The 23,561-nt window shown below is 54.8% G+C and overlaps 1 protein-coding gene across 3 annotated transcripts; it reads right to left on the reverse strand.

Moving 5' to 3' along the window:
* Positions 1-329: 329 nt before the first annotated feature.
* FAM163B (family with sequence similarity 163 member B) lies at positions 330-22,381 on the reverse strand. 3 transcript variants are annotated; one of them, XM_086857823.1, is made up of 4 exons: positions 22,105-22,175; positions 12,778-12,839; positions 3,037-3,152; positions 2,259-2,955 (listed from the first exon to the last, which is right to left on the reverse strand). In XM_086857823.1, exons 3-4 carry the CDS (start codon positions 3,127-3,129, stop codon positions 2,356-2,358), a joined length of 693 nt encoding a protein of 230 aa, XP_086713949.1. In that variant the 5' UTR covers positions 3,130-3,152; positions 12,778-12,839; positions 22,105-22,175; the 3' UTR covers positions 2,259-2,355. The 3 variants fall into 3 exon arrangements, with proteins under 3 accessions (XP_086713948.1, XP_086713950.1, XP_086713949.1); XM_086857822.1 differs by lacking the exon at positions 12,778-12,839 and having other exon boundaries at positions 330-2,955; positions 22,105-22,381; XM_086857824.1 differs by lacking the exons at positions 12,778-12,839; positions 22,105-22,175 and adding an exon at positions 8,290-8,455 and having other exon boundaries at positions 330-2,955.
* Between the last annotated feature and the right edge of the window lie 1,180 nt (positions 22,382-23,561).

Genomic DNA, 23,561 nt, shown 5'->3' on the forward strand with positions numbered 1-23,561 from the left:
TTTGTGGGGTTTTGTGGCTTTAGAATCTGCAGCCCTGAAGCTCCTCAGGGGTTTGGGAGCAAAGAGATTTCATATGGTGCCAGTAAGAAAAGGGCCTTTCTGGGGTCCCAAGAGGTTATTGCTCATTCTTTTTACTGGTGTGATCCCCAGACACTGAGCCAAAAGCTCTTTAGCATCCCCCAAACTTCTGTGTGCACCTCAAGTGCTGCTGCAACCCTCCTTCAGCAGCAGGGAGCTCCTGAGAGCTTTGCAAACACCACCCCAAATTTTTGCAAGAGTAAAAAAAAAAAAACCAAAAAAAACCCAGAAAAAAAAATCAAACCTCAAAACCCATGTCAAAGTAGTTTATTTTTTTTTTATTTTTTTTTTTTTGACTTTTTCCCTCCTCAAATCTGAGGTTCCCAAAGTCCTGTACAACAGATCACCAGGTGAGGGTTAGTGAAAGCCAACCGTTTGCTGAATTTCCAAGCTACAAGGGAAAGAAACAAGGTAAAAAAGGAGGAAAGGAAGGCTGGTAGGAGAAATCACGAAAAATGGGGAAAGAAGGACTCAAGGCATGGAAACAAACCCCAGTGAGAACTGTACATGGGAGCATGGTCTGAGTGGCTGCATCCCTCCGGAGCAGAGGGCTTGTGCTGGGCCACAGGGACCGAGCCTGGAATATTAAACACGTACGAAACCAACCCCAGCCCTCCCCATCCCAAACAGAACCCCCCCAGAAAGTCAAAGATACTTATTTGCAAAGACTGACTTGTACTTCAAAAGGTTTCCTGTAGAATTAAAAGCTCTCGTGGTTCGAAGTAAACTATCCAGCCGGGCTGTGAGCAGTGTCCATGGGCCCAGGGGGCTGGAGCCACGGCTGCTTCTTCCCAGAACATCTTTAAAAAGGAAAATCCCCCTGGGGCACAGCGCTGAGGCCATCAGAGTCTCTGTGCAGCCAGTCCATCCTCACCAGCCGTCCCCAGGTGATGCTTTTAACCTGAATAATGCCCAGTCCAGGAGAAACAGGGTGTTCTGTCACATGGAGTCTGGCGAGGTCGGAGGGAGGAATGGAGAGAAACCAGAGCAGGAGTCCCCTCAGTGCTGCAGTTTCTCTCCTAAATCTCTGAGTAAGCCCAAGGGCTCCTTTGCAGCACATCTGGTGCAGAGGGACATGCTCAGGGACCAGCTCTGTGCCTGCTGCTCTGCCAGGGCAGTCCCTGCTGGATCCAGCGTGGGACAGAGCTGGTGCCACAGCCAGGCTGCCCGGCCATGGGAAAAGGATCAATGGAAAATGCAAATTGGAGGTTTTGACTGAATTTAAAAGTGTTTTGACACTATCCTGGGTGGGAAGAAAGTGTCTTTTTTTCTTTTCTTTTTGTTTAAAAAACCCCTCCCAAACGAATAAATGTACGTAAAAATGTGCATGCAAGGGGTGGGCACACACACGGTGCCATGGAGCCCTCAGTCAGAAGCTGGGGATGGCATTACTTGGGGCAGGGCTTCTGATTATCCAGAGGGATATTCCCGCATCCCAAAGTGCCATGTGGAATTCCCATAGCCAAGGAATGCAGCCCAGCTCCTTCAGGGGGTCCATGAGGCCACTCTGGGGGGCTCCAGGGCCAGGCCCAGCCACCATCCTCACCCCGAGGGGATTGTGCTTGGCAGCCGGGAATGAACGCCTGGCTGGAGGAGAGGGGTGGGCTGGGAATGGTGCAGGGCTGTGTCACCCCAGGACACTCACACCCACACCCACAGACACTGCCATGGCTGCAGCATGGCACAGGGTGGCAGGAGGGTGGGCAGTGACAGCCTTGCTTTGCTAGAGGATATTTCAGGGCATCCTGGGGCTGCTGACCTGCAGCACGAGCCATTTTCAGCCACCCACGAGCCCCATCATTCGCTCATCATCCCCTGGCCAAATGGTGAGGAGGGGCAACTCCTCCATAGAAAAGAATGATCAATATCAAAATGCTCTTTATAAAAGGAAAAAGCAAGCAGCGCAGCACTGGGAAACCTCCCGTTCCAGCTGCACCCCCGTGCTCCCCTTTTGGGGTTGCTCTGCTCCCCCTTTACACCATCAGCCCATAGAAATACATTCACATCATTTTTTTTGTTCTTTTGGCTTCTTTTTCCCCCCACTTTTCAAAACTCCTCCACAAATCCCAACCACTCCAAAAAAAACCTTTTTTTAGCTGTTGGTTTTTTTTCCCCCCCTTTTCAAAACTCTTCCACTAGCCCAAAACAGTCCAAAAAAAAAAAAAAAAACCACCTTATTTCAGCTGCTGGGTTTTTCTCCCCCCTTTTCAAAACTCTTCCACCAATCCCAGCCTGTCCTCCCCGAAGCCCCTCGGGGCTGGGTGGGCAGGGGGCTGCTCACACGTCGGTGCTGATGCTGCGGCTGCGGGAGAACGCCTCCCTCATGGCCGAGAGCCGGTTGGGGTTGAGGGCCTGCAGGCCCGACACCGGCAGCGCCAGATCCTCCTGGCTCACCGTCTTGTAGCTCACCCTGTCGCCCCCGTTGTGCAGCTCCTCGGGGGGCTCCTGCAGGAAGAAGGTGGGGGGCTCCTGCAGGAATGAGGTGGGGGGCTCCTGGAGGAATGAGGTAGGGGATTCTTGGAGGAACGAGGTGGAGGGTTCTTGGAGGAAAGAGGTAGGAGATTCTTGGAGGAAGGAGGTGGCGGGTTCTTGGAGGAATGAGGTGGAGGGTTCTTGGAGGAAGGAGGTGGGGGACTCCTGGAGGAAGGAGGTGGGGGGCTCTTGGAGGAATGAGGTGGGGGGCTCGTAGGGAGCGCAGCTGGGGCAGCTGGGCCGGCTCTGGGTTGATTTTTTGGTGAAGGGGGATGAGGAGTAGAGGGAGGGCCCGTTGGTCAGCACTACGTTGCGGTTGCAGTGCAGCGGAGGGATGTGCGAGTGCACGGCGAAGTCGGGCTCCTCCTCGTCCTCCTCGGATTCATCCTTCTTGCAGCAGTAGTACTGAAACGGGAGGGGCTCAGCTGGCACCCCCAGAGCTCCCAGCCCCTCAGCCCTCCCCGCAGCAGCATGCCCCGGCCTTACCTGGAGCCTACAGTAGCAGAGGACGGCGATGATACAGAGTAAAATGACAGTCGCTAATATTCCACCTGTGATGACCACGGTCCCGGCTGTCATCCGCCCTCTTCTCCATTAACAGCCTGAAAAATTGAGTGCAGGGTTGAGGGGATGCAGTGAGGGGCTGGGCTGCAGAGCCCCAAACTCTCTGCTCAACCCCCCTTGAAATGGGCTAAAAGCCAGGAGGGCTCAGAAGGACAGAATCAGGCCAGACCCCTGCACTGGGCACCTGTGGGATGTCACCAGGGAGTCCCCATCCCCCCAAAAACGCCAAAAACATCACCTTACAGGTGCAAGGGTTAAAAATGCTTCATGCAGTGGGTGAGGGATTGAGTGAGAAGCAGCTCTGGGGTCACATCTGTCTGTTCTGCCCTCAGGAGGGCGAGTCAAGGGAGGTAACATCAAACACCAAGGGCATTCTCCCGGCTCCTACCTGGTGGCAGAAAGCTTCAGTGATGGGAGAAGGAGCCTTGCAATAAGGATTTCTGATCTGCACTCATTTTTCTCTGAGCCTATAATCCATTTTCCCCATGAAAACAATGCAGTTTTAAAATTTGGAATAACCAGAGCTGATAAGTGAGCCTTTAAGGACTGCAGGGAGTGGGTGCTGCCCTGCCTGAGACCAGGGCCCGAATGAGGCACCACCAGGACCCTCCACTTTGCCATGGCCAAGCCACAGTGTCTGAGGGCTGTGGGGGCACCCCAGGATGATGTTTGACGGCCCCAGGTGAGCTGTGGCTGGGAGAGGGGACACTGGATATCCCAGAGATGCTGTGGCTCAGTTTGGCCACCATGCTTGTGTTTTGGGGTACCACCAGCACCCTTCTCTCTCTGGAATGCCCCTTGGGATCTAGCACAGCACTGGGAGCACCAGAAGGTCCCTGTCCCTGTCCCTGTCCCTGTCCCTGTCCCTGTCCCCGTTGGGCTCACCCAGAGGACAGATGTTGTGTGTCATGCACATCACGAGCCCTGCAGCACCAGCACAGGACTTGCTCTCAGCATCCCTCCCTTTAATGCTCATGGCAGGCCTGGAATTCCTTTCCAGCCCAGGATAAGACACAGCTTTTTGCCCCAGGAAGGATGCTGGGGAGACAGCAGCTGCCTGCTCACACCTGCCAGCAGCTACAGGACAGTGGCACTAAAACTGGCACAAATAAAGCTCCAGCAACATTTTAGTTCGGGCTGGGAACAGGAGGAACGACATATATTAAGGGAGAAATTATAACCTGACCACCTACTCAACAAGTGCTTTAACAAAGCTGGCTCCCAGCTCGTGCTATCAGGTTAAACCAAAAAACCAGCCACCCCAGCCCCAAATTACTTCAGCACCCGAGGAAAAGCAACTCTATCTGTCAGGGATTTAAACTGCTTCCAGAAAAAACAAACCCCTGCCATATTTTCAGGCACTTAATGTCCTGCTAAAGTTGGGTGAGTGGTGAATGGATAAAGCAGTGTCACGTTTTATGTTGCTGCTGAGCAGCTCCAGAGAAGGGAAGGGAATTTATCCCGACAGCTCCACAGCTTCTCATACCTTGCAGACACAGGGCAGAGCTGGGCCAAATCCTGCCCTCATTCCTAGGGGAAAAAGCCCTGAGGAGGCTCAGGGGGAGCAACACAGCCACGGGAAGGGTTTGCAAACAATGCATTAGTGATTTAGATGCTTTGGCTGCTGTTTAAAGAGGGATGGAGGTGCCTGGCTGGACAAGGTGCCAGCTGGAAATGCCCATCCCTGGGTCCTGTGCAATCCCTGGCTCTGGGGCAGCCACTGCAGGCTCTCGGGAAAGAGAGCACCCATCACAGAGCATCAGCATCTCCCTGCCGGCCCACCATGGGAGGTGGCAGGCAGATCTCTGCCAGGGAGGGCTCTCCGGCTTTCCCACCCATTAATTAAAGCCCCGGGGCACAAGCCAGGCTTGGCTGAGCCAATTTGCACGGTTCCCGTCCAGCCAGACGTGGCATCGTAGCCACTGCTCCCTCCGGAGCTGGACCATTTGCATTTCTCTCTTTTCCCCTCCCCAAACATACTTCTCTGATTAAAGCCGCATACCTGGAAGCTTGAAACCCTCCAGCGTGCAAAGGGGGAGGAAAGCAGAGGCCCATAAGCTGAACAATTCCTGTCTAGACCTCCTTTTTACATTTGTTCCTAATTTCACGCTCCACAGGCTCCCAGATTCATATATTTAGCAATAAATATCCCGGTAAAAGGAAGTGCTTTGCAACTCCGCTGTGGTCTTGGAGAAGGTATGCAGGAGCCCAGGTCTGAGGAATGCAGGCACAGGAGACTCAGTCCCAGGAGACCTCGGCTCCTTCCTCCAGCGTTAGGAACCTTCCAGCTACCAAGGATGTCTGAATCCACCCAAATTCAGCCCCCAGCACGTCATTCATCCCTGCCAGACAGCAGGAAGGGGCTGCAGGGGGTATAACCCACACAGGCTGTTTGCCCCCAGCCCAGCTGCCCTTTGCTGTGGTCCCCTGTGCCATGGGGTGACAGGGGATGGAGGCCCTGGGGTTTACTGGGAGCAGGGCTCGATGCAGGACTCCTCCTTCCTCAGAATGAAAACAACAGGTTGTACTTCCACAAACCAAAAGCAGTTCACAATTCCCAGATGCAGGTCCTGCAGGAGCTGTTTGGTTTTAGACACAAGCCTGTGCCACCTGCCTGCTTTGGTGTGTCCCAGCCATGGCTGAGGATGTGGATTTTGAGGTTGAACTCTTCACTAAGGGCTGGGTCTGCCTCAGCCTCTGCTCCTGTCTTCCCTTGGGCACTGCCACGAGGAGCTGCCCGACCTTCCCAGCCCAACCCAGAGGCTGGGGGAAGCCTCTCATGAACAACAGAGAATGGGGGTGGGATGAGAAATCATCCTCTTTCCACCTCCCCAGCATCTTGAGCATGGCCCCAGGACCACCACGAGTGCCCAGAGAGGGGAGAGGCTGCTCACAGCTGCGCCTGGCTCCATGCAGCCGCTGCCTCTCGGGAGGGCTGCGTAGGAGGAAGGCTTCCGAGCAGCTGGGGCCCAGCCCAAGGCTCCAGCAAATACCCGGCTCTGCAAAGCTGAGCTCCAGGTCCAGGAGGGCTCATGTAGAGCCTCATCCTGCCTGCTGAAGCTGGGGGAGAAGGAGACCTGGGGATGGAAAAGAAGACTGCTCCATGGTTCTTCTAAGCACTCAGTTAAGCCAAGGGTTCATAGGTGTTAAGGATAATCTTCAGGACAAGTGAATAAATGAGGCTTTCAGCTGTTCCATCCCATCCTGACTCCCATCTGCAGAGCAACAAAGTCACTGCAAAGAGTTTTGTACCAGCTGGAAGTGCTGCCATGGCAAGTGGTTAAAAAAAGGGAATGCTGGTCCTGCTGAAGCTGTGCCTGCACAAGGAGATCGTGTCTTACATGCAAAGAGCTGTATCCTAAAGCTTGTCCCTCTGTACTGCTACTGCATCCCCCAGCAGCCCTGGGAGCGGCTTCCTCTGCAGCCAGAGGCAGCACAGCTTTCTGTTCAACACAAAATGTGAGAATTACCCTTATTCACCTGTCTCCAGGAGCTGGAGATTCAGACAAAACAGCCAGACTGGGTACAAAATGCCAACTGGCAGCACAGATGTGAGTGCTGGCAGGGTTGATCCCACCCTGTGCCCAGACCGGAGCAGGCAAGAGCTGAGACCCCACCCCAATGAACACACAGGGATAAACACAGGCAGAAACACTCTCTGCTCAAGGGACGCTCAGCTCAAACCTTGCCACGAGACCCTGCCCCTCGCTCACAGTTTGTGCAGGGTCTTGGCACGTCCAAATGGCCAAGACGGAGAAAGGAAAGGAGAAAAAAGGAGAAACATGCATCCCACCCTCAGCAGGGAGCAGAGGAGGCCAGAGCCGTGTCCTGAAGTGACACCATCCTGTCTGTCTTGGCTCTGCTCTGCACCAGCACACCCCTGGCTCCGCTCTGTGCTTGGACAAGCTGTCTGTGCACCGAGCGCTGCCATGCGTGGGTGTCCTCCAGCACCCGGGATGGCCCCTGAGGGGACACTGACCCTGGGACAGCCCCCAGGCTGACCCCCAGCTGGGCTGGTGGCAGGGGACCAGCCCATTGGGTCACTCAGGGCAAAGACCCAGGGGACAGACCTCAGTGTGGGGATGATGAGGTTGGGGAGATTTAAGTTCTGAGTGGAAACTGGGTGTCAGGGGCAGTACGAATGTGACTCTATGTGGTGCAGGGAGAGGAGCACTGCAGGTCCTGCCCTGGCTGGGCAATGCAGCCACTTCCCAGCTCATCCATGTGGATCCTGGCGCTGACACTGCTGATCAGGCCCTGCCCCAGAAGATAAAGAGCTCAGCACGATGCCAGGGGAGCAGGAGAGCATGTGAGCGGTGCTGGCTGTCCAAGATGCCACTGCCCTAAGCCAGCTGCTTTGCCTTGCTGCTTTCTGTCCTGGACTCAGGTGCAGACAGCATTCAGGACCTCGAATCAGAATAACAAGAAATCCCACTGTAATAAAGTGTCCAGGGCAGAACAGACTGGATCTGAGCCCTTGATGCTGTAAAGTTCAGGATAAGCCTGGCTTACACACCTCTGGAGCTCCATAAACACCACAGCTCTGCCCAAAGGTGAACACCAGAGAGCATCGGGGTGAAGGAAAGCCACTGCCACCGGCCTGGGAGGTGGGAAAGCAGCAAATAAACCAGGAGCCAGCAGCGGTTTGGTGGCAAATCCAGCCTTCCTCGTGCATTTCCCCCAGCTCCTGTAATCCTACCCAGTCAATGAATGAGAGCTGGGCTCTGGGAAGTGCCGGGCAAGGTGCCAGCAGAAGACTTCGCACTGCCGGAGCCAGCGGACAGGGCAGCTGCCAGAAGCACAGGCCGGAACGTGGTTTTCCAGATGAAAAACACTTCAAGCAGAGGGTCTGCACCAGTCCAGCGTGCTCCCTGTCCCCTCCTGAGGGCAGCATTCCCGGCCTGGGGACTGATGTTCCATCAGGGATTTACACAGCCAGGCTGGGCTGGGGAAGGGCACGTGGGGGCTGGGCCACTGCAGACCCCTGGCTTTAACAAGGCCTCCTCAACGCAAGGAGACACATCTCATCATTCCATGACTGCCCATCCCAGCACCAGTGCTCTCCCCATGGGAAACCCCATCTCCAGGCACTCCGTGCTCCAAGGGGTTTTGAATATTTTATGAGCAGAGGGCACTTTGCTCTCTGTTGTGCCCTGTTGAGAGAGTGCTACTCACAAATTCCCAGGCTCATCCACAGCAGATGGGTCCTCCTGGGTGCTGGAGATGGCTCAGAGATCCCAGCAGTCCCATATTCCCACCTGCATCCATCAGGATTGTTCTCACACCGCCCTTGGCAGAGCAGCTCCTGCACTCAGGAGGGGCTGTCCCCACCCTGAAAGGTACCACTATTGATGATCCCTGGAATTAGAAGGAATTCTGTCAGCCTGTGGCACATCAAGAGAGAGCTCCACCAGCTGGGAGATGCCTGTAACACTGTCATGGGCTTTTAACAGCAAACAGAACAGAGAACAAAACATTCCACATCCACTTGTCCCCTTCTGGTGGCCTTAGAGCCTTTACCTGACTTAAAGCCAGCTAGAGAAGTCACCGTCACTGGTACAGGGGTAACCTGTCCCTGTCACCGTGTTTTGGGTCAAAGGCACCTTTAAAGGTCATCAGGTGTGACCCCCACAGCCTGCCAAGAGCAGCCAGGCTGGATTCCTGTGTGACAGCAGCTCACTGACAACAAAACCCATCAGAGGAGGCTCAGGCTGTTCTGGAGATCCATCCTACAGCAAAACCACTTCAAACTGTGGGGTTTCCTCAAGCTTGAAAAAAGCACAAGTTCATGGCAGAATCAGGGATCCTCTCCCACCAGTTTTTAAACTCTTAGTCTGAGTTTGCAGCACACTTCAGGTGGTTTCCTCGGATGCAGGGATTGCCCATCCCAGCAGGCAGCGAGGGAATGTGTGCTCTGCAGTAATGAGGCACTAATGGCATTGAGCACAAGCAAATCACGCCTCACAGAAATAATATTTGCACATCTCATCAAAGTGGCGTGAAGGCTTACTAAGCACAATGCCAGGCAGGAATTTCAATGACTGCAGATGCTCCGTGGAGAGAGAGAGAGGTTGTGCTGCTGGGGAGGGGTGGGGGAATCTCTCAATCACCTGGATGCTGCCCTTGGAAATGCCATCCTGAAGGAGCTGCTCATTCCAGAGTGACCGGGGAAGGTGAGTGTGGACACCTCAGCATCCATGAAGTGCCCACCCTGCTCTGTCCCTCTGTGAAAATGAACAGCCACATCCTGAGAGCATCTGCAGGGGCCTTGGTGACATCGAGAAAAATGCTGGTGACATTGAGTGCTGGTGATAAGGGCAGAGATGCTGGAGACTTCCAGAGGGATGCCAGTGAGCTGCCCACCAGTGCACTGGCATCAGTACAGGACAGGGAAATCCAAAACTCCAGGCCCAAGGAGCTGGTGCAGCAGTGATGGACTCAGGTCTGAGCTGTCACAGTGGGAGCTCACAACCAGCCAGGCTCTGTCTTGGTTTCAGAGCTGCTGTCAAACCACTCCAGAGGGTTTTACCCTCCCCAGTCCCACCTTTCACTGCCCAAACAATCCCACTCTGCTTAAGCACCAGGAATTATTTCCATCCATCAACTGGGAAGCAGGCTCAAACACACATAATCAGCCTGAACTCCTTCAAACAATAAAAAATAATAATAATAATAATAAACATAAATAAATATGTGCTGTCTTTCCACCCTGCATCATTTAATCACCTCTTGAGTAATGGCTTAGGCAGCTTGAGACACAAAACATCAGAGAGGGCAGGTTTGGGAATCAGCAGATTGAGATAAGGTGCTGCAATCATTGCTGAGGGGAAAAAGGCCAGGGAAGGGGGAGCACCCGCTGCCCAGCCCAGGGTTTTCTCCCAGCAAGGCAGTTTTGCAGGCTGGAAACGTTCCTTGGCCTGAAAAGCTCATTGAGAACCAAATATAAACCTTACTCCTGATGAGTTTTTCTTGCTGCATTCACTGAACAGGCAGTGCTCGCTCCCCACCATCTCACAGCAGAGCTCACTGCAGTCCCCCAGAAAGGCACAGTCAGAGAGATCAAAAAGCCTTAATTGTCAGAAAACACTGCTGAACCAATGCAGCAAAAGTGGAAAAAAAGGGAATTTGCTCTTCTGAAAGAGTGGCTCTTTCCAGAATTTCTCCATTCACATGGATTTTGAAAGCTCCTCACGCTGAACACCAGAAGCTGCTGCCCCAAGAGCTCTGTGGGAGCTGGTGTCTGACACCAATGGCTCACTCCAATATTCCTGCTGTCCCACCTCCCAGGAAACGCCTCAAGAAGGGGGTTTCATGGCTCAGACAGGACTGCTGGGCCATGAGGATGGGAAAACACTCACACAGAGTCACCAGGCAAGCTCTCAGCCGATGACAGCCCTGGCTGGGAGCTGGAGCTGCCTCCTGCTCCCGGGGGCATTAGCACTGCAGCTGGGATGGGATCAGCACTCCCACCCACACTGGTCCTGGGAACAAGGATTTACAGGCCAGGGACACTGCACAGAGGGACAGCAAGGTCCTGGTACCCTCTGATGGCCATGCAGAGCAGCAGAAGCAGCAGCTCTCCCTGTGATTCCTGCCACTGGCTGCTTTTGCTCCTGGGATTTGTGGCTCTGGACATGCCAGTCTCTGCATGGAGAATCACTGGAGAATCATCCTTGTGGGAAATCATGGACTGAGTTACCTCTGCTGCCATCCAGGCCTGTGCTAATAGAATCCCTGCATGCTCCAGAGCTCGCTTTTGGCTTCTGCTTCAGGCAGGACCAAAGCCACACAGAGCCCAGCCTGGCCACAGTGTGCCAGCAGCCAGCTCCAGCTGCACCTTCAGCTTCCCTGCACAGCTGGGATACAGCCCTGGCTCACCCCAGGACCCCTGCCTCACCCCAGCACCCCTGGCTCTCTGGCTCTGGCAATGCCATGCCCATCAGGGGAAGTGTTGCTACTCCAACACCCATTTTCCAGACAGGGAAGTCAGTCATGGCTCTGCTTTTCAAGCCAGATTTCCTGCAATCCATTGAATTCCAGGCAATTCCAGATTAGGTGGCTTCCACCTGGCCAGGCACTGGGTGAGCAGCGAGCTGGGAGCAGCTCCAGGCTCCAGCACGCCCCACACTTGGGGGGTTTGGGGAGGATGAGCCTGCCCCTGCCCCAGTGACCCCACAGATGTCCCGGGAGGTGTAGGACCATCGATCCCCAGCTGCTGCTGAGCCATCCCTCAGGCTGGGGAGGAAGGGCATGTCCAGTGAACATTGCCAGTAAGCAGGAAATCCAACAGCTCTGCATTTCCAAGGGGTGTGAGCATGGCTCCATGGGATAGGCAGATCCTCAGCAGATTAAAGTCTTTGCAAGATGCACATCCTGCTTCCCTTTGCTCAGGAGTCATTGATCCAGGCTGGGATCCAGGGAGCTCTTTTAAAATAAAGACCAGAAACCTGAGAGATCCAGGGACACCCTCCAGCCAGGCACCAACACATGGAGCAGCACCCCTCTGTCCCTGCCCACCCCTGCCAGCTGTGGGTGGGTGTCTGGCAGCTGCTGACATCTCCATCAGCATCACACTGTTCCCCCCAGCATCCCTGAGCTGTCCTGGGCCCTGGCTCTCCATGCAAGCCACTTTTTCCTCTTCAGTCCCCCTCCTCTCCCTGGGGACACAGAGCTGGCTCTGTGCTTCCAACTCCTGCTGCTGCTGTGTGACACCAGGGGACTCCCTGGGTGCTGCAGGCAGCCCTGACTGGGATCTCCAAAGAGAAATACGTTGCTGCTCTCAAAAAAAAAAACCCAAAAACAAACAAAAACCACCAGAAAAAAGGGTTGGGAGTTTCCATAGCTACAGCTTTACATCGCTCTGGCTCAAGCCCTGTAATGAGGCACAAGCAGAGTGTTTTTTCCCACTCCAGCCCAGCAAGGCAGCGTGGTGCATGAATAAAGAAGAGGAGAAGAGAGGGGGAGCTCAGGGATCTTGGAAATAACACAGAAATGTTAAGGACTGGGCTTTGGCACACGTTCCCTGCCCTGGTGCTGGGGCAGGGCGTGAGCTGCGTTTGGGGTGGGGAGGGAAGGAGCCCCTCACTCATTACACAGCGAGTGAGAGGAATCTTCAGGCTGCTGGACATGGGCAGAGCCAAAAAACTGCTGCCTTTAAATTCCTGTCTGCCTGGTGCTCCCAGGGCTGGACCTCAGGGACTCGGGGAGCTGCTGCAGGCAGGGGAGGGCAGAGGTTTAGGGCAGAGGCACTGCCCACAGCACCTGCCTTCCCCTCCCTGTCCTTTGCTCAGTGTAATGTCACCCCCTTAGGGCTGGTGTCAGCACTGTCACACCTGCATTTGCAAAGTGATCACAGAATCACTAAATTCCAGACTGGCTTGAGTTGGAGGGACTTCGAATTTTGCCTCATTCCACCCCCTCCCATGGGGGGAACACCTTTCACTGTCCCTGGTTGCTCCAAGCCCCTTCCAACCTCCCCTTGGACACTTGCAGGGATCATGAACAAGAGGGAGATGGACTTCCTCCTTGTTTGCACCCTGGAGTTTTTCTACAGGCAGTAAAATCTCCTTATGTTATCCTCCTTAATAAGGATTTATCATTGCTGCATCAGGGAATTAATACAGACCGTCTGAGAGGCTAATTTTCAGATTCTTGGTAACTCACCATGAAGCAGTTCCAGTAAATTTTCCCTTTTTTTCCTCACTTTAATTTTGTTACAGCTTTTCCTGGGAGATGAGAGAGGGAAAGATTTAACTCAGAGAAAAAAAACAACAAAAAACTCAAAACACCACAACAAAATCATAAGTGAACAAGCTGAAAAGATAAAGGAACTCACACAGCTCAGCTGAAAACCCTCATTAGGAGAATAAAGAAACAGAGAAAAACCTTCACACAAATTGCTCTGCTCAAGCCCATGTGGGCTGGGAACTGCTGGGATCAAGTGTTTGAAGTATCGACTGCTCCCAGGGATAGCATCTTTCTGAAAGGAGAACACGTGTGAGGGATCTTCTTGCCCCTCGTCAGCATGGGGACAACACCAGCCCTGCCTTTGAAATGACTCCTTGATGCTGGAAATGCCCTTGAGAGCGAGGCAATGGCTCCTGATCCTCATCTGCCACCTCCTTGCTGTGCCCAGCAGCCAGAGAAATGCTGCCACAGGCACCAAAATGTGGGAAACTGAGGCAGGTGAGGTGAGAAGGATGGATGTGATCAGAAGCTTCTGCTCAGTGCTGGCACTTCCTCAGCAGGCTGCAGCTTCTCCCCTCCTTGCTTAAATGGTGCCTGACTGGCAGCACCTCAAAGGACCAGAACATGCCAGGGCTCTTCACTTAGCAAACCAAACCTCAGAGCAATGCTCTGAATCCCACCCAGAGTCTGAAGGCACCCACAGCAGCCCTGGGAAGGGTCAGGGCCCTGAACCCCCCAGGGATGAGCCCACAGAAATGCTTCCATCCATCCTGGAAAGCAGGAGGAGGCTCACACAAATCCCAGGTGGATTTTCTTGCCTTACACTGAGTTCACTTCACCTGAGCGCGGTTGTTGGGACTCCTGGGGAAGCAGGAATGTTCTGATATCAAATAACAGAGTTCATGTGCTGGACTGGGAGCCCAGAAACAAATCAGCAAAACTGCTGGTTTTTTGAGCTGAACTGGGATGGGCTGGGAACCCAGAACCTTCACTGAACCAACACTGCTTTATTTTCTGAGCTCTCCAGGTGCCACCTCCCCCATGGAGCCCTTCATTATCATCCTGCCTCAAAGTAAACCAGACACAGAGCTGAAGTTTGGGTCTTACAAAACCCAGAGCTGTAGAAATGTGAACATCTTCCCCTTGGCACAGAATAGCCCCTTAAAACGTGATGGAGCTTTTCCTGCAGGAGATGCCCCTTTGGAGAGTTCAACAGGACAGAAATCTCCTCTGGGAATCAGGAACACATTCACTGCTGTCCCAAACTTGGTTAAAAAACCTGGGCCTGGTTTAAAAACACCTTCTAACCTGGCTGCCACTGCTCCCAGGCTTGACAGAGGGGAGAATGGAGCGAGTGGGAGTCCAGGAATTTCTGCTGAGAGCCCAAGATGCTTCAGTGCTGCTTCTGGCTGGTTGAATTGGGATTATCATGGAATCGCACAAGCCTGTGATATTTGGGTAATGAGGTGATGTTAACAGCCAAATCAAAACAGCCCTTTTCATTTCAGGTCCTGGCAATTCTGTATTAATTTTTGGGAATCTTCACTTTTTGAGCAAAACATCAGCAGCAGCATGCACCAGTTTTATGCATCCCTAGGGCTGAGCAACTCTAATCCTCTGCAGTCAACAGTTCTGCCATAGCCCAGTAATCTTCACACTTTATATTTACTACCCATCAAGTCAGACAGTGTTTTAAAGACTAACCCCTTGCCTGTCATATTGAACATTCAACAATATACAGTATTTATAACGGTACCTAGAAACCAGGTGAGATCAGCGCTTGTTTTCTCCGAAATTGGTATCACTGTTTTGTGTTTGCTGTAACCTGTGTTGTTTTCTTTGAAAATACAATATAAACAAAGATGTGGTGCCAGAAACACAAGGGAAAATAGGTGCAACTAAGAAAACTCCACTTTCTGTGGGCTGAATCTGCTCCCACGAGCTTCTGTGAGAATCAGGAATAACTCTCAAGAAAACAGCAAAGCTGAAGTGTTTCAAATCAGAAAAAAAAATCATCTGGAACTGTCTCGTTGTGCTTGTCTTTATCTCAGGGGGCAGGGCCTGCCCATGGGATGTCACATCCAGTGCTGGTCACAGGGGATCCCACAGTCCCAGAGCCCCGGACTGCTCTGGGTAGGTAAGGACCTTAAAGTCCTTCTTGTTCCATCCCCTGCCATGGGCAGGGACTTTCCACTGTCCCAGTCTGCTCCAAGCCCTGTCCAGCCCGGCCTGGGACACTTCCAGGGATTCAAGAGCAGCCACAGCTCCTCTGGGCAACCTTGTGCCCACCAGGTCTTCCCTTCGAAGAGGAGAGACCTGAGAGCTCCTGCCTGAGCTCAGCGATGCCAGTGCTGGAGCCTCGAGCTGCCCTTGGAATCATGGACTGGTTTGGGTGGGACCAAAGGGACCTTTAAAGGTCACCAAGTCCAACCCCCAGCCAGGAGCACTTTCCCTGCTCTGGGTGGACCCTATCTCTGGCACAGTCTGGCTCTGGTGACAGCTGGATCATCGGAGACATCACCTGGAGGGCTTTGAGAAGCACCTTTTAAGCATTTTAACGCATTTGGATGTGGAAGTGGGGATGGCTCCGCTCTCCTGGCAGAGGCAGTGGCAGCCTCATGCCTGTCGCTGTTTGCACAAGGAGAAAGTCACACAAGGAGCCCATGGGACAGCCATAAATTTGAATTATCACCCCGGTTGCTCCTTTGTGTAACATAACAATAAACCCACTAAATTTTCCTAACAACAAACGCAAATCAGCGCTCATTATCCTTCCCCTCCCAAGTCCACTCCCACTCTCTCAGCAGAGCTATTTTCCCCCAGATCCCACCGCTAATCTTTCCAGGGCTTAGCTTCCCAGCAGGCAGCACCAATCAGACCGAGACACCTCCTTCCCCTTCCACGGGAGCATCCCTACAAATCCCTGCTTGGGAGAAGATGGGGAGAGTGAGGCCGTGCATCTCCTCAGCTGGGACACCCCCAAGCCGAACCTCCACGCTGTAATTCCTCCCCAGAAAACAGCTTGGATTGCCACAAAATGCCTCCCGCTTTCCTCTGCCGCTCCTGTAGGCTGTGTAGAGTGAAGAGAGGCACGGAAAAGCGGGAGGCAGGAGGAGCATCGCTGCCTGCAGGGATGATGCAGAGCCTCCCTGCTCACGCTGTCACCTCGCCGAGAAGGCAAGGAGCAGGTAAAGGACGGAGTTAATGGTTTGCCAAAGCTCGGGCAGGAAGATCCGTGATGGATCTAAAGCCAAAAGCCACTTGGAAAAACACCACAGCATTGCCCAGGCACAACCCCAAACACCCCAGAGAAGCGAAGGTGGAATATTCGGAAGAGAAATGAGCAAAGCTATCTGTAGGTAAGTTATTTTTCTCGCAGGAAGCCGTGCCTGTGAGTGATGCTCCAGCAGAGCTGTGATTTTTGCAGCCGCTCCGGGGACTCGTCTGACGCTTCCCTGTGACATCCCCCTCGCTCCCGGCACGCTCCCAGCAAATTCCAGCCTCGACAGAGCCTCTGTATCCTCTTCTACAACAAAGTCCACGCCATCCCTCTGCTGTGATCAGTGACAGCCCATGAATCTTTGAACCTCAAGGCATTTTGATCCCGTTCAGCTGAAGTGATCCGAGCTGGGGAGAGGCTGGGGGGATGAGGAATCCATCACAAGGCCGAGGTGGTCCCCAGAGGGTTTCAAAGCCATCACCCAGAAATCTGGGAGTTTCTCTCTCCCTGGCAGCCACTTTTCTGGCATTTATACTGATGGATTTCCCCCTTTAATCCCAAACACAGTAAAGAGAGAAGCTGGCTTTGCCTGGTGCCAGCTCCATGGGGACAAGGCAGGACAAGAGGCCACCCTGGTCCATGGTGGTCCAGCCCATTCAGGCAGCCCAGCAACAAGGGGCAGCTCTGCACAGGAAAAGATGCACACAGGGCTTTTCCTGCTGGTTTGCTAAGATTGTAAGGAAGGAGAGGAAATCCCAGCTGTGTAGCCTGCTCACCACTTGCAACTCCCCGAATGTAATGAGCTTATGAGCTTCTGCAGCTCAGAGCCTGCGGTGAACTCGTACTCAGAGCAAAGCCACGGTGTGGCCTCTGAGCCAAACCTAAAGCTGGTGGTGCCCAGGGCTCCATCCCCCGCCGAGCAAGATCATCTCCTTTATCCCCTCCCCGGGAGACGCCAACCAGCTCAGCCTTGAGAGAGCCTAAGCTGGACTTCAGTAGCAATTCAAAGGGAAAAAATGCTTTTTTCACCAAAGCCTGCTTTTTCAGGTAGTTTCCCGTGGTTATCTCACCACCTGAAGATTTTGTGATTGTTATCTTGGAAAGGGAGGAAGAAGAGGATGGGGCTGTGGAGCAGGAGGGCAGGTCTGAAGCACCAGAGGGTGAGCAGAAGAGGGAGGGATGGGCAGCAGGCTGGGTGTGTGAGAGCTGAGCAGCTCCCACCAGCTGTCCCCCAGCACTGAGACCCTGCAGCACTGCCACAGACTCACAGCAGCAGCAGCTGAGGCACAGGAGGGCTGGAGCCAGTGGGACAGGATGGTCCTGCTGCAGGCAGAGCTCTCTGCTCAGCTCCAGGGCTCCTCTGAGTGGAATTCACTCATTCCCACTGCCCCTCTGAGAAAAACACGGGTGAGACAGGAAGATATGTGAGCCCACTACATGATTTCCTCTCTGAGGGGCAGGAAATCATCAGTGAGCATTAATTCTGCCTGCCTTGGGGCTGATGAGAGCAGCCAGCAGTGGCTCCGTGCAGGAGCACGGGCAGATGAGCGAGTGACAGCAGAGCCACAGCTTGTCCCTTCCTCCACGTGAGCAGCATCACCTGGGCTAGGGGAGGGGAGGACAGCTGACCCTTGCCTCCTGCCAGGAATTCTCTTTTCCTTTTTTTGATAGAGAGGCTGTTCAGTGCTCTGGGACATGCTGAGTACAGGCGTGGGCTCCGAGCAGCTCATGCTGTGGCCTCGCTGAGCCCTGGCAGCCCCTGGCAGCCCCCTCTGCCTGCAGAGCCTCAAGTGCTCAGAGGAGGCTGCTTTATCCATGGCTAATGACATTTATTTTCTCCTCAGTGCCTCGGGGAGGGCTCTTTCTCTCACCCTCCCTGCTGATGTGAATCCTGCTGTCCTGTTATGCTGAGCTGAGACCTTTTTTTATTGCTGAAGTGCTGGCGAGCTCCCCTGCATCTCCCATCTGTGCTGCCCAGCCTGCACTTCCTTCAGCCACTTCCCACGTTTGATCCCACCAGCACTGAAGTAAAGAGTAAACCCCCTCACATTTTCAGGTTGGATCAGGTCCCTCACCTGGCTAGGACAGCCTGAGCCTTACTTTTTGGGTTTTTGGGAAGTTCCCTCCAAAACATCCTGCAGAAAAGGCAATTACCACAGTGCCATTAAAGCTTTCACCATTGCACAGCCAGAAAAGTCTCTGGGAGCCTTTTGAAATAACCTTTAAACAATAGATCCTGTCTTGTTTACTGAATGTTTCTGAACTCAACAGTAATGCATCCAGATGTCACCCCTGCCTACCGTAGGCCTATTTCTGGAAACACACCAAAGGCAAATTGCTTGGATAACGTCAGATATTTTTGCAAAAAGAATATGACAAGTTTCCATCTCCTTGATAAAAGCTGTGGAGCAGAGAGTTATTTCCCAGGGCAGCAGAGCTGCGTGTACCTTCGACTCAGCCCCGTGTAGGAGCTGCATCCCTCCCTCCTTCAGCTCATGGACAGGTGGACAATGGCACGTGTTTTCCAGCTTCCAGCTCAGGAGAACATCGGTGCTGCTGTCCAGAGAAGCTCAGCACACTCACAACATCCATGCTGGGGGGTCTGTGGCTTTTGTCCTGCAGGAAGGAGATGGGGGAGAATTCCTGGAGATGGTGAGCAGGGGCTGAGCTGCCCTGGTGATGCCTCAGCTCGTTTTGTGCCATTATTGGGAGTGGAGTTAAATGTCAGCTCTGAGCCATCACAGGGCATTGTTCAATGAGCAGGAGAAAACTCTGTCTGAAGTGAGAGGGTGCCAGAACTCGCCAGCCCCTGGCTCCAGTCCTGTCTCCACTCCTTGTCCTGCCAAGGGGAGCTCACACTGAGGGAGGTGCTGGAGCCAACATTGTCCCTGCTGATGCTCAGCTCCAGAGAGAAATCAGTATTCTTGGACACAAAAATCATCATCGCTGTGCTTCTGGCCTAAATCAAGTCCTGTCCCCCACTCAGTGATGTCTCTGACACCTTGAGAACCACATCTCTGTGGAGCCTGGTCCTCCTGCTGCTGCCCTAAACTGCTGTTAATGGGTCAAGGCTGTTATTAACCTTTCTGGGGACAAAGAGGTCCAGAGATACTTCAAAATATTATTCTGACCTTTAATTTTGTTCCCCAACCTCTGCCCAGGGCTGCTCCAGCAGGCTCCTGAGGTCCCAGTCCTGTCTGGGTTGGTCCTGGCTGTGAGCTGAATGTGGCTGAAAGGTCTGGAGAGGGTCAGAGTCCATCACCCACCTGTCACTCCCCTGCCCGTCTGCACTGCAGGGATAAAAGCTGTTTGCTCAAGCAAAGAGGGAACCACTCCTACCCTAAGAGATCACAAGGAGAGAAGGAGATAACACGCAGTGACCTGGGAGAAAACACAGTTTAGGCAGGGAATGAGCTGCAAGTTCAACCCCAACAGCTGCCACCTCTGCTCCAACCCTTCCCTGCACCTCTTCAATGTCACAAGCTGCAGCAGCAGCCGTGGCTGCAGGAGCCCTGCCAGCATGCAGAACCTCTTCCCTGGCCATGTCCTTATCCATATCCATATCCATGACAACACGGCACACAGGTACTGGAACAGGCCAAGTGACAAGGCACCTAACCATCCCTGCTTCTCCACCAGCACTGAGCAGCCAGAGGGAAAACCTGAGTCAGGTAAATCCCTTGGAGCCTGGCCAGCTGCAGAAGCACCCCTTGCCCCACGTGCTGGGCACTGAGGACACATCCTGCCATCCCAAAGGTCGGTGGCACAGACTCTGCCAGGCTGCGAGGATGCAGTGAAGCTCTCTGGGCTGCACATAAATGCCTGAGGGAATTGAGCACCTTCATCTCTTAGAATCTGGCACCCAGAAAAACTTTTAAATATCCTAGAGGGGTGCTGAGGGATGCTGTAGGGTCAGGGGTGTTCTTCAGCTTCAGAGTGGGAAACATTTGGAAAGGTTTTGGTTCAGTAAACCACAGGCAGCGAGTCTGTCCCTTACCCACTGCTGAACACGTTCTCCTCAGAGGGCAAAGCCCCTCAGTCAGACCTTCAGGCTTGACTCTTGTGTCACCTCCACGAGGGTTTAGGGACTGCCACAGATTCATTGGGAAAGGGTCAGGAGATGTGAGAGCCAGACCCATCTGCGAGGCTTTGCTGGAAAGCAGCGATGAGCACAGCGAGGACAGCACACCACTGGTGATGTTCTGCAACTCGCTGTGCTCAGGTAGGCACAGGTATTTCAGAGCTGCTTGTGTTTGTAAGCTGTGCCTGCTGGCAATAAACCAAAAAGGAACCAGTGTTTCCTTCCTTCACCTCAAATCCCCACATCCTTTCTGAACGAGAACCGATGTAGTGTGGGGTGATAAATCAACATCAGTAGCTTTGCAGGGGATTTTGAAGTTCTTAATCTCTCCTGAACACCAGCACCATTCCTTAAGAGGTCCTGTCATCCTTCTGCACAGAAATCCTGACATGCAGAGGAAGGGGGTTACACTTCTAATTACAGCTGCATGGTCTTTAAGGTGTTTAAAATCCCTTTTCACCAAGTGACAGCCCCTAATGCACCTTCCTGCTCATTTCAGGCAAGAGGAAAATCAACCACAGAGACTGCAAACAACCTCCAGTTATTCACAAGGCATTGCAAGGGGGCAGGAGCCTCAGTACAGGTGTGAGGTAACTCAGGCACTCACTTCATGCACAATTCATGTCAACTGCTTTCCCTCACAGCGCTATAATTTAGGTGCTTCCTCTGCGAAGACAAGATGTGTTGACTGAAAATCTCATCCTACTGGGTACTTTTGCTCAAATGAAGTTGCCCAGGAGCACCATCTGCACACTAAAAAATTGGGATAACTCACCAGGTTCCCTAAAATGACAGCCATACATCATGACAGACTGAAGTGCTGAGTTTTCCCATCTAGGTTTTATGCTGATTTTGCTGCTCGTTTCAGGCTGGAAGACAATCTGTTGAACCTCAAAGTGCCATCTTCTCTCACCTTGAATTTATTCTGCCAGAAAACCGTCTACCTTAATGAGTATGAGCACACCCCCACTACCTCGCAAGTTTTGTGATCTGTTGTGTCAAATATAAATAATCCTGTCTGAAAGAGGTCGATATGGGGAAATGAAAAGCCATCTTCCCTTGGGGGATTTCTCTCTCCCTCCCACAGCCCCCCTGAGCCCTCAGGCTACCTTTAATGTGCTGAACAGCATCCATGTGGCTCTGAGAGCACAGACCTTCATGGCTGCTGGATCCAGAGTGACAAAAACAACCCACAGGTGACTGTGCCTCCTCCTTCCTCGCATTCCTCTCCATCACCACTGCTTTGCTGAGCGTGAGTTAATGGGATGGTTTGCTACCTAACCCAGGACTGGGGTGTCCTACAAGCTCATGGGATGGAGAGGGGGATTCTCATGTCCTTTGGGGCCAGCACATGAGATGGAAACAAAGTGAATCACATGGCTCCAGGTGAGATGTCCAGAAAATGAAGAGAGCCAGTTCCAGTCCCGTGCTGAGTGAGCAGAGGGGGTTGAGGTGTCCCTGGGGCAGAGAAGGACACGACCTGCACACCCAGGAAAGGCATGGGATTGCACAGCTTCCCCGCTCCGTCCCCGAAAGGTGCCTGCATGACATCCCTCACAGGCTCTGAAGATGCTGTGGGATGAGGGAAAACCCAGCCTGGAGCACCCCAGTATTTTCCACACAGGTCTGAGGCTTGCTCAGGAGGGACTCGCTCGATACCTCCGGGCAGGCTATGGGGGAGCGGATGCCGTGCAGTTCTCCATGTCCCTCCTCACCCTGTCTCCCCCTCCAAATCCCTTCCCAGCCCCACTCCCGGCAGCCGGGGCTACCGTGTACCTTGCGGGCATCCCGGGGATGCGGGGCTCGCTGCCGGCTCCCCCGAGCACCGAGCCCAGGCAGTTTCGGATGCACCGGCAAGAGGCGGCGGGGGCGGGAGCGAAGCAAACAGGGAAAAAACACCGCGAGAGACCCCAGCGCCGGCAGAGACGCGGAGAAAGGGCCCGGCAGAGCCGGGGGGGTCCCGAGGAGCCCCCGCTCCGGTGCCTTCTCCCGCTCCGCTTACCTTCAAACGGGGGAATGGGGCCGGCTCGCTCAGGTGAGGACCGCGTCTCCCGGAGTCTCCCGCCCGGAGAGCATCAATACCAAAATAAACGGATTAAAAAAAAAATATTATTAATAATAATAAAATTCTTAAAAATGAAATAACGGTTTAAAAAAAAAACCCCAAACAAATTAAAAAGGAGAAAGGAGGCTGAGGAGGCGGGCTGCAGCGGCAGGCTCGGAGCAGGCAGCCGGCAGCAGCCACCCCTGTCGGCACATGGCCGGGCCGGCGGCTCTGCGGGGGCCGCTCCCGCCTCCCCGCCCCGCTCCCAGCGCCGCCGGGGCCGCCAATGACGGCCCGGGAGCGGGGCCGAACCGAGCGCGCCCCCGAGCCCCGCACCGCCCCGCACCGGCCCAGAACCGGCCCCGAACCGGCCCCGAACCGGCCCCGAACCGACCCCGCACCGGCCCCGAACCGGCCCCGAACCGGCCCCGAACCGGCCCCGCACCGGCCCCGAACCGGCTCCGCACCGGCCCCGAACCGGCCCCGCACCGGCCCCGAACCGGCCCCGAACCGGCCCCGCACCGGCCCCGCACCGGCCCCGCACCCGCCCCGCACCCGGCCCCGCACCGGCCCCGCACCGGCCCCGCACCGGCCCCGCACCGGCCCCGCACCGGCCCCGCACCGGCCCCGCACCGGCCCCGAACCGGCCCCGCACCGGCCCCGCACCGGCCCCGAACCGGCCCCGAACCGACCCCGCACCGGCCCCGAACCGGCTCCGCACCGGCCCCGAACCGGCCCCGAACCGACCCCGCACCGGCCCCGAACCGGCTCCGCACCGGCCCCGCACCGCCCCGCACCGGCCCCGAACCGGCCCCGCACCGGCCCCGCACCGGCCCCGCACCGGCCCCGAATCGGCCTCGAACCGGCCCCGCACCGGCTCCGAACCGGCCCCGCACCGGCCCCGAACCGGCCCCGAGCCGGCCCCGCACCGGCCCCGAACCGGCCCCGCACCCGCCCCGCACCCGGCCCAGAACCGGCCCCGAACTGGCTCCGCACGGGCCCCGCACCGGCCCCGCACCGGCCCCGAACCGGCCCCGAACCGGCCCCGAACCGGCCCCGCACGGGCTGCGCCGCCCCCCGCCCGGCTGTACGGGATGAGGGGCTGATGCCATCTCCCAGCCCGGGATGAGGGGCTGATCCCATCTCCCAGCCCGGGATGAGGGCTGATCCCATCTCCCAGCCCGGGATGAGGGGCTGATCCCATCTCCCAGCCCGGGATGAGGGCTGATCCCATCTCCCATCCCGGGATGAGGGGCTGATCCCGTCTCCCAGCCCGGGATGAGGGCTGATCCCATCTCCCAGCCCGGGATGAGGGGCTGATCCCCCCTCCCAGTTCGGGATGAGGGGCTGATCCCATCTCCCAGTTCGGGATGAGGGGCTGATGCCATCTCCCAGTTCGGGATGAGGGCTGATCC

Source organism: Cyanistes caeruleus, chromosome 20, assembly GCF_971803275.1.
Source record: "Cyanistes caeruleus chromosome 20, bCyaCae1.hap1.1, whole genome shotgun sequence".
In the NCBI taxonomy this organism is placed as follows: Eukaryota; Metazoa; Chordata; class Aves; order Passeriformes; family Paridae; genus Cyanistes; species Cyanistes caeruleus.

Bases quoted from the DNA above. Each gene is read 5' to 3' on its own strand.
- FAM163B (XM_086857822.1), bottom strand. From the start codon at position 3,129: ATGACAGCCGGGACCGTGGTCATCACAGGTGGAATATTAGCGACTGTC. The intron at 2,956-3,036 runs GTAAGGCCGGGG...CTCCCGTTTCAG, and splicing joins TCTGCTACTGTAGGCTCCAG to TACTACTGCTGCAAGAAGGA.